General features: G+C 44.2%; 1 protein-coding gene across 1 annotated transcript in view; it reads left to right on the forward strand.

The window, feature by feature from the left end:
- LOC135115090 (immunoglobulin superfamily DCC subclass member 3-like) overlaps positions 1-10,000 on the forward strand; it is a 56,299-nt gene that overhangs the window by 31,418 nt on the left and 14,881 nt on the right. Inside the window, 3 exon segments of the mRNA XM_064031582.1 lie at positions 4,267-4,295; positions 6,718-6,764; positions 6,766-6,903. Coding sequence (XP_063887652.1) covers positions 4,267-4,295; positions 6,718-6,764; positions 6,766-6,903 — 214 coding nt within the window.

Genomic DNA, 10,000 nt, shown 5'->3' on the forward strand with positions numbered 1-10,000 from the left:
TTCTGTTCTTCTTTTTCCTCTTCGTTCTTCTTCTTCTTCTTCTTCTTCTTCTTCTTCTTCTTCTTCTTCTTCCTTCTCCTATATTTTTAGACGATGTAGTTATCACAGCCAGCCTCCAAAGAACCAACAAGTCTGCAGCTCTGTGTTCTTCCTTTGTCCTCCTCCTCCCCCTCTTCCTCCTCCTCCTCCTCCTCCTCCTCCTCCTCCTCCTCCTCCTCCTCCTCCTCCTCCTCTCCCTCCCACGTCCACACTCTTAAGCCAAGTCAGTCAATGAATCAATAGCCAGTCTTTGTACGCCTTTTTCGGGCCGGGCGCTGAAACACGAGTCTTCATTGCCCAGACATTCTAGACTCGCCGCCGCCATTCGGACTTTGTGTTCTGTGCTTCTCTTTTCAGACACATTCTTGCCTGCGGCTTTCTCTCTTTCCTTTGTTTCGTTATTTTCATGTCTATCTGTGTTTCTCTTTTGTTCCTTTTGTTGTTTTTTTCGTATTGTGTCGTCCAAATATTGTTTTTGTTTTGTTTCCTGTGTGTGTGTGTTTTTTTTTTTTTTTAAGCGAAATTCAGCGTCTTTCATTCCTAATCGTGTGGCGGCCGCAGAATGTGTGAGGCAGTGGTGTTTTCCAGTGAGCGTTTGCACGTGGTGTTTCCATAAGTTTTGTTTTTCTTTCCCCGCACTGCCCTGTGTCTGGCGCCGACCGTGTAGTGTTTTCATAGGACACAACGCGGCGGCTTCTCAGGGGACACAGTGCTGGGGCATACTGTACTTTTGTTTCTTTGATTCCTTGCTCGTGTGCCGCGGGGAGCCAGGAATGTTGGGAGCATTTACATATCAGGAATCATTTCATGGGTGAGTCTTTTCTCTGGAGCGGACACGGGACTTATCCAGGTGGCGCTGCGGAGCACTGTCGACAAGGGCGGCTCCCTCATCCTCTCCCTCATGCTTGAACACTGCCCGCCTGCCCTACTACACGTGCTGCGCCTGCTGACTTCTTCGGGTTTCTTCAGACAGACAGGCAGACAGACAGACAGAGAGACAGAGAAAGAATGAGGCGATACGGATAGAAATGAGAACTGATGACGTAGAATTGGTTACATACAGAGGTCCCACAATTATTATTATCATTATTACTAATATTATTATTATTATTATTATTGTCATAATTAACAGCAACAGTATTAATGTGTTCGCATAATCGTTTATTTCGTTGCTATTTTTCAGTTTATTTCACAATTTTTGCCTGAATGTGTTGCGTATGTAATGTTCTCGCTGAATATTGCTTGTTTTTCCTTTGACGCCACCTCGCATGTGGAAATAGACCAGTGGCTGGAAGAATTATTATAGATATCAGTAGTGGTAGCAGTAATAATGGTAGTAGTAGTAGTTATTGTTGTTGTTGGTGGCGGTGGTGGCGGTGGTGGTGGTAGAGGTAGTGGTGGTATAGTTGCAGTAATAATAGCTACAACAGAAGTGATCGTAATAGAGCAACATTAAGGAGAATGAAGAGGAAGAAAAATTTTACCAGAAGAAGTACTACCATAATATCTTAGGAGCAGAGTGGTATATGCAATTAACGCACCTTGCAGAGTACCTACCCGTAACTTTTATAGGGCGCAGAATAGTCTTCACATCACTCAACATAACCCAGACGCACAGGGAGGCAATTAGCTAAATGAAGGCAGCTAGTTCGCAATAAGGAAGTTTTATCAGCGGCGCAGAATATCAAACCTGACATGATTAATATACTATTACACTCGTCACAGAGGAAGATGCAAGGGACAGGAACAACTGGAGGAGACTCGTACAATGCGCCAACCCTCCACTCTAAGGAATCAGCGAAAGGATAGAAGATTTGTGGGTACATTCGTGGTCACAAGAATATTAAAATGAGGCGTTTACTTACACTGTGTTTGTCTCACTTCTTCCCTTCACTTCCTTATGTCTTAATCTCTCTCTCTCTCTCTCTCTCTCTCTCTCTCTCTCTCTCTCTCTCTCTCTCTCTCTCTCTCTCTCTCTCTCTCTCTCTCGTGTCTTCTTCCTCTATACTTTGCATCACTTTTGTTCTTTTTCATCTTTTTATTTTTATTATTTATCATTCAGTCATGCATCATTCACTCGTAGTTTGATCTCAGGTCCACTAGTGTTTTGAGTCCAGCAAATCTGTGAGAATTGACAGATCTGAGCTAATATCCTCTACCCTATTAGTTAAATATCTTTCAGTCATGCATCACTGAGTCGTATCTCGATCCTAAATCCGCCGAGCTTTTGATTTTAGAAAATTTAAGAATTGACAGATTTTCAGCAGATTAGAGACCTGAGAATGAGAGGAATGAAGAATGAAAAAATTTAAGAATGAAATGAAACGCTGAAGAATGAGAGAATTTAGAAAAGAAAAAAAAAACGCCAAAGAATGAAAGTATTTAATAATGAAAGAATGAAAGAAAATGCTAAAGAATGAAAGTGTTTAAGAATGAGGAAAAACGCTAAAAAATGCGACAAAATGCAGCAGTGGGAGTGACCATGACAAGGTACTCAACATACAGCACGTAAGAATGCCTCTGTTGTGAAGCGTTGCCGTCACATCCGCGCACTGGGTGACCTCCTCTTCCCTTAACGAAATGCTGCGTCTCATAAAGCACTTAGTTTCGTGTTGCCAGTAATGGAAAAGATGGCAGATAAGCACAGCGGGATAAATCTGTATAATCATATGCAAAGTAAGATCTGTTCGGCTTGGCTGCGTTCTGAAATTAAACAGGAAAGCTCTTACTTTTTTTACGGCGATTTTTTATTGAATTTATCCTCATCGAAAGTGTTAAGGATATTGAGAGAGAGAGAGAGAGAGAGAGAGAGAGAGAGAGAGAGAAAGAGAGAGAGAGAGAGAGAGAGAGAAAGCGTGGCCGTCTCTGTCTGTCTGCTGAGTTAGTATTTTGAAGTGGTAAAGTAGTAGTAGTAGTCGTAGTCGTAGTAGCTGTAACAGAAGTAGTAGTAGTAGTAGTAGTAGTAGTAGTAGTAGCAGTAGTAAGAAAATAGTAAAATACGCAAGTGGAAAGTCATACGGATGCATAAAAGATAATGACAGCAAAGTAAAGAGAAAATAAATAAATAACAAATGATAAAACGAAAATGTATTCGAGTACACGTAGGAACAAGTGAGGTAAATCTGTTGAATTTCGTTTTCCTCTCAGTGACGTGATTTTTTTTTCTTTTTTCCCAGTTTACAGAATGAAGCTAAAATTTACAAGACTTAGTCAGTGGAGCAAAAATATTGGTACCGTCCCCTCGACTCTGTTATTTGTTTTGCACTCTCTTGAGCCTTGCTGTTTCAGATATATGTATATTTTTCCCGCGAATTTAATTATATATTCACGTATGTAAGTGTTGATGGTGATCTGCGGCTTGTTGATGAGTGGGCAGGCATCTAGCAGATTATGTACACACACTCAAAAAAGCATCATTACACATTCAGCACGATACAAGCTGACACCAAGGACAGATCTATTGATAACAGTCTCTCATGTTGCGTGTTGAGTGTGTTTAGTACAGCTGCACCTGCATGATTCAAGTGAGCGACACTCGTAAATGAAGCAATAGGATTTGAGCTGCCACGGTAACGCTTCATGAAACGCAAGCGGAACCTTAGTCGAACACACTTACCAACCCTGCCGAGACTACCGGGTTGTTCAGTTGTGAGACTCGTCAGACGCTACTGTCATGATACTTATTAGTGTGTGTACCTATTGTAAGGGAGGAATGAACTGAATATTGTGCTGTTGATAATGACACTGATGCCCATACTTCAGGTACAGATGACGTTGATAGTGTGTGTGTGTGTGTGTGTGTGTGTGTGTGTGTGCTATGTAAGAGGAACACTGGCCTAGGACAACAAAAGAAAGAAAAAAAGGTCCATTCAGGTGCCAGTCTTCAAAGAAACGTCAAAAGAGACATCCAAAACTGGAGGATAGGTGTCTTAAAAACTCCCCCTTAAAAAGAGTTCAGGTCATAGAAGGAAACACAGGTGCAGCAAGGAAGTTCAAGAGCTTACCAGAGTTTACCAGAGTCGTGTTTGTGTTGAAAAATAATCACTTCCAGTCCTTTATTATTACTGATCCTCAGGTATGCACGCCACGGAGCCTTACTTATTCTATCTCTCCACAGACCATCCTGTCTTCACCTCAATGACCATCTTACCCACCATCCACCCTCACAGAACCAACCACGTGTGTGTACTGCCTAAGCATCAAACCAGCCTCACTCCCTCTCTGCAGGTGTATGGGAGAGTCACAGGTGATGGGAGGTAGGAGAGAGCTAGACCAGATCACAGAAGGGTAGTGAGAGGGATTAGAGAGGGAGATCACGGGTGTTTCAGAGAGCGGGAGAGGGTAGGGGCAGAGAAGGATGGTGAGGGATGGTGAGAGGTGGTGGGGATGCGCCGCGTTGCTGCTCATCATTCATTAACGAGGAGGCGATGGACAATACCAAGAGCTCTTAATGGATGGACGATGAGTTGAGGTGACGATAACCCGCTAAAGTGCCGGCGACAGAGAGAGAGAGAGAGAGAGAGAGAGAGAGAGAGAGAGAGAGAGACTAAACTCGTGAAACGTCATACGATACTTGGGGAGCAAAGCAGGGAAGTAAAAAGTGGATCAGAGAGAGAAGGAGAGAAAGGAAAAAAATATTTATTATGAACCCAGTGTAATGTGATTAACTTTGCCATGAAGGGCGTTTTTTTTTTTTTTTTAAAGCGGGGAGGGTAACTTAGGCAAAACCTCATTAGTATTCTTTGTCTTACTGTCAAAAAATACTGCCACGGTAATTAGGCACACATATTTGCTCCTTTTTTTTTTTTTTACGGCACATACGAGCAGATTTTGCAATGAGTAATGGCTGCATTATTATACGGCGCGCAATTTCAAGGATATACTGTCGATTTGCTGCAGCAGTGACGTGTGGTGCAAATGGAACTAAAAGGTGGCGTTATGCTTTTTTTTCTGTCTTTTTTTTTTTGTGTGTGTGTGTGTGTGTGGGGAGAGGACGAAACGCAGTTAAATGTTACACTTTCCCCAATGCTCCTCTGAAAAAAATAAGTAAGTAAATAAAAAGATTCTGCACCTGAGAAATAAAAATCCCTTTATGAGAGAGAGAGAGAGAGAGAGAGAGAGAGAGAGAGAGAGAGAGAGAGAGAGAGAGAGAGAGAGAGAGAGAGACCTGGCACCAATGAAGGATTCAGATCCCAATGGATACGCGGCAAGGGGAGAACTGAAGAGGGTTAGAAGAGGAGGAAAAGGGACAGAGGGGAGCAGGGGCGTGTGATGGCAGGCCTTGGCAAGGGGAGGCGAGGCACGCATCCTTCAAAGGGAACAAGGAGATACAGCCAGACTTTCCTGCTGTTAACGTTATCAAGGTTCTGTGAAAAGTGAGGGTTTTCGTATCATGTTTAATAACGCTACGAATAATCCTGATGATCTTCCTTACTTCAATTCATTCTGTTTCTTTGTCTTTCTTCGCGTGTTACATCTGTTCTTTGTTTCTCCACTTGTTTCTCTCTCTCTCTCTCTCTCTCTCTCTCTCTCTCTCTCTCTCTCTCTCTCTCTCTCTCTCTCTCTCTCTCTCTCTCTCTCTCTCTCTCTCTGCGTCTCGTTCGCGTCTCTTTTTTTTTTTTTTGCTTCCTGTCTCTGTTCTTGTCCTCGTCTTCTTATGAGGTTTAGTCCTTCCATTCTTGAAAGGTTCCATTATTCGTTCGAAATGTTGTTGTTGAAGCGCTCTCTCTCTCTCTCTCTCTCTCTCTCTCTCTCTCTCTCTCTCTCTCTCTCTCTCTCTCTCTCTCTCTCTCTCTCTCTCTCTCTCTCTCTCTCTCTCTCCGCCACGCTTAGAATATAATTGCATTTATTTACCTTTGTTTTGAGTATTGCATTTAGGACACTGCTTAATGTGATGGCTCTCTCTCTCTCTCTCTCTCTCTCTCTCTCTCTCTCTCTCTCTCTCTCTCTCTCTCTCTCTCTCTCTCTCTCTCTCTCTCTCTCTCTCTCTCTCTCTCTCTCTCTCTCCATTGCTATCATTATATCTTTCATTATCACTCTTAAAATTTAGCACGAGGCTTCCCAGTGAGGCTTAGACATTAAGTTTTATTCACATAACTTGAGAGAGAGAGAGAGAGAGAGAGAGAGAGAGAGAGAGAGAGAGAGAGAGAGAGAGAGAGAGAGAGAGAGAGAGAGAGAGAGAGAGAGAGAGAGATTTAACTCTGGAAGCTGCATAAAACTCGCTGCATCACGCCCGACATCCTACTCTGATTGAGGGTGAATATTGGGCGTGCGATTGTTTCCAGGCGGCGCCTCTTGTGTTACCATCCAAAGTGAGGGAGGGAGGGAGGGAAAGAAGTAGAGAGGAAGGAAGGTTGCTGGCGTGGTGGTGTGTTATGAGTGAGAGTTGCTGATGGGTTTGGCGTGCATGGACGGGTGGGCGGCCGTTGGTTGGGCGAGTGGGCGTGCAGTTGGCTGGGCGGGAAGGTGGGCGCCTCATAATGGCTTCGTGTCGGGTTTCCGTAGGTGATGGAGCGGCAGTCCTGCTTCTTCTTCCTCTGGACTCCGGTTGGGAAATTCGTGCCTATTTCGAAACTCTTCTGCGTTTTCCATCCGGAGAAGAATGGCTGTCAATCCCGGTGGTGGAGCGCGGCCAGACTTTGACTAATGCTTGTTTACTCTATTTTCGGTCCATTGCAGGCGCTCCCCAGGTGCTGCGGTACACTGTGGAGCGGAACTTGCAGGTGGGAGAAAGGCCAGGACGCCGTGATTCAGATTGTGTTCTGCTCTGACCCGCGGCCCTTCAGCACCTCCTGGGAGTGGGGCTCCCTCAGGCTGGAGGCGGGCAACGGCAGGGGACGCTACGTGGCCGAGAACTTAGCGCAGGTATTTTGCTACTCGTGAGATCAGCATGACTTTGTACAGGGTGACTTGAGGCTCTCCCGGGACAAGTATTCGTCTTGCGGTGACTTACAGCTCCTCTGAGACTACTTCTCTGCGATGCCTTGACTTTGTTCACGAGACTCTTGCATCCTCCTCTGGATGTTAGCCCCATCGCCAACTTGAAAATATCTTTTTTAATAAGGAATGTCCTGAGACGTAATATTTGATCTCTCCCAAATTTTTCAGTACTCTTGCGACTTTCTATGTATTTTTTTTCAACTTTCCAGCAACAAGAATTTGCATGGATTTGTTTAATTACTATTTTTCTTAACTATTGGCATGTCACATTAGAATTTGCTAAAAAGCATTATATTTTAAAGAATCGTCAAATTTCGCCTTTCCCTTTGTCTCCCTCACAGCTCTGCATCATAAAAATAAAAGCTGAAGGAGCCAAAGCACATGGATAATGAAGTAAATTGGGATTATCACAAGGCTTGCGTTCAAGTTGTGCAATATTTTCGTCCTGACACTCAGAGGTTTAACGAACTCCACTTTCCCTCAGAGTATTTGTACACCTCCAGCCATGCGTAATCTTTAATAGCAAAACTTATTACGTATAGCTTAAAGTTGTCCTCAATTAACTAAATGGTGGAGAGCGAACTCGAGGCTGGAGGAGTTTTCTGAGGCTGCGTCGAGTGCGTGTCCCGTCACTGGATCAAAGACTTCGCGTGTCACATACCACGAACCACCGCCCCCACCACCCGCACCTTCCTCCTTTTCCCCCCTCCTCTTCCCTTCTTTTCTCCCTCTCCTCCAACCAGGATCAAACTTCCCTGACTCATAAATTTCTGAGGAAAGTCAAAATCGTAAGTGAATGAGGCGTTGAGAGCAGGTCGCTGGTCCTCTGTCGCCACCAACTCGAGCCATTTGTGAACTCAGTGGACGGTGGAATCAGGCGCCGTGGAATAAGTGGAGTTATGATGCCCGGGACCAGAGGCTTGCGGCGTGTGCACCAACAGCCGAGATGTGAGGTAGACATTGACTTCCCACTCACCGGTTAAACAAAGCCATCACACAACAGCATAACATAAAAACAGCATCACAACAGCCAGACATAAGAACAGGATCGTAAGCTCACGACCTTTTCTCCACAAGACGGCATCTGTCGACACACAGGTAAAGTATTTCTCAGGTACATCTCACCTCACAGGCGGTGTATCACAAAAGAGCGTCAGAATCCCTCCCGCCTGGAGTGCACAGAACGTCAGAGACACTGCCGCACGCCACACAGCATCAAGGTACAGCAGTTTGGCCTCATAAGCGGAGGGGACGTGAGGTGCATTACGGTATAAACGACCAGCTAGCGGGGAATGGATTCGCCGCGGAACTGCTCAATGACCTCGATATTGCTTCAGTTCGGTAGTAATCATCCTCCCTGCCACTAGAATTTGCCTCGGATCAGAGTGGGGCAACGTTTCTCCTAGGGAATTATACATGTTTGCATGGGTGTGTTGACTGAGGAGGTTTGCTTCGTGCGGATACAATATTCGGTAGGAAATCAGACGACCCGTGGGGAAATCATAGCGGACATAGCCAGCTGCACGGAGACCTCAAGTGCACCTAGTTTTCTTTAATTGTATTTATTGGTATTGTTATTAGTGTGGATTCAGTGGAATTAAGTTGCAGAGTCGTGTCTTATAACCATTCAGCACTTCGAGCAACAGGGACACGGAGACAAAGAAGTGTTCATTTACCATCCGCCCCTCCAGCCATCACAGCAGCGCCGCAATAAGTGCCATTACAATACCCTCGTCAAAGCAACGCCACAGTACTCGCCTCGTCTCTCCTCGCCTCCGCCAGCATTACCACCCTCGTTCCCTCACTAATGTCACCATCAGGGCAGGCGCTGTGGCGAAGCGCGAAGCTGCACCTCACATTCCTGCGCCGCCCCTATTCTCTATTTACGCCGGGGATTTGCCTCTAATTATATGTACAGGTGGAAATATGGATGATCGTTAAGGCAGGAGCGCTTCAGTGTTCCCTTCACGCCCCTCCACTCCCTTCCACCGTTTGTCACAAGTTCACACAGAGGCCGCGGCGCCGTAAATCCAATCATTCAATCAGTCAATTAATCCATCACAGGTATTGCTTCCACGAGCATGTCAGTTAACAAAAAATATAACGCAATCTCCTACAGGAATTTATATTGGTATTTATGTTATTGTTATGTGTGTTGTTACTATTTTTTTTATTTGTTTTATTCATTTATTTTTCCATCCCTGCCTAAGTGAACAGACGAGATGAGGGAACATTTAAGTGCCGAAAGATTCTCTGCTAATGTGTCTCTGGAAGGAAGAGTCAGCGTGTGTTCTGAGTTCTAAGTGATTATGTGTTTCTTGTTGTTCCTGATGTTGCTGCTGTTTTTTATTGCTAATATGGAAATACGTATCGTCTTAATCCCCGTTAATAATAATAATAATAATAATAATAATAATAATAATAATAATAATAATAACATCAGTAAGACAACAAATCATAGCAACACAATATTTCTTTTCATTACTCGAAGTTCACCTCTTTCCTTCTTCTTACACACGTTTGTCCCGAGACGGCCTGAAGGAGTTCGTCTCGTCTCCACAGATAAACTTTTGTTCATCGAATTAAAAACCTGCAAATGTAACTCATGTCATGTTTATTTTCGTCCTTTGTTTTAGTGAGTTGTTTGTATTTTTGCCCTCTGGTTTCAGTGAAGTTTATTTCCAGCTCTGTTTTTTTTTTCTTTTTTTTTTTCGGTCTCAGTTAACTTTTCTGAAATACACATTGAAAAAAAAACTGGATAAATAAGCAAGTGGAGCCGAAGGGAGGGCAGCGGCGCATCACAAACTGGCTGTGCTTTCATGAATTATTAATTGTGATCCACCTCTCACATGAGCAGCGTGGCGGCTTTAGATTAACATTACAACAAAGAAAAAAAGACCACTGGACTGTATTCTATCATTCACGTCATCTGCATATCGAGCGGCCCAATGGATTTCTAAATGTTACAGTGACGGAATCAAAGCATTTATATCACACTGAGCCCCTGAACCCGGTATCCGCG

The sequence above is a fragment of the Scylla paramamosain genome, chromosome 28 (genome assembly GCF_035594125.1).
Source record: "Scylla paramamosain isolate STU-SP2022 chromosome 28, ASM3559412v1, whole genome shotgun sequence".
Lineage (NCBI taxonomy): Eukaryota > Metazoa > Arthropoda > Malacostraca > Decapoda > Portunidae > Scylla > Scylla paramamosain.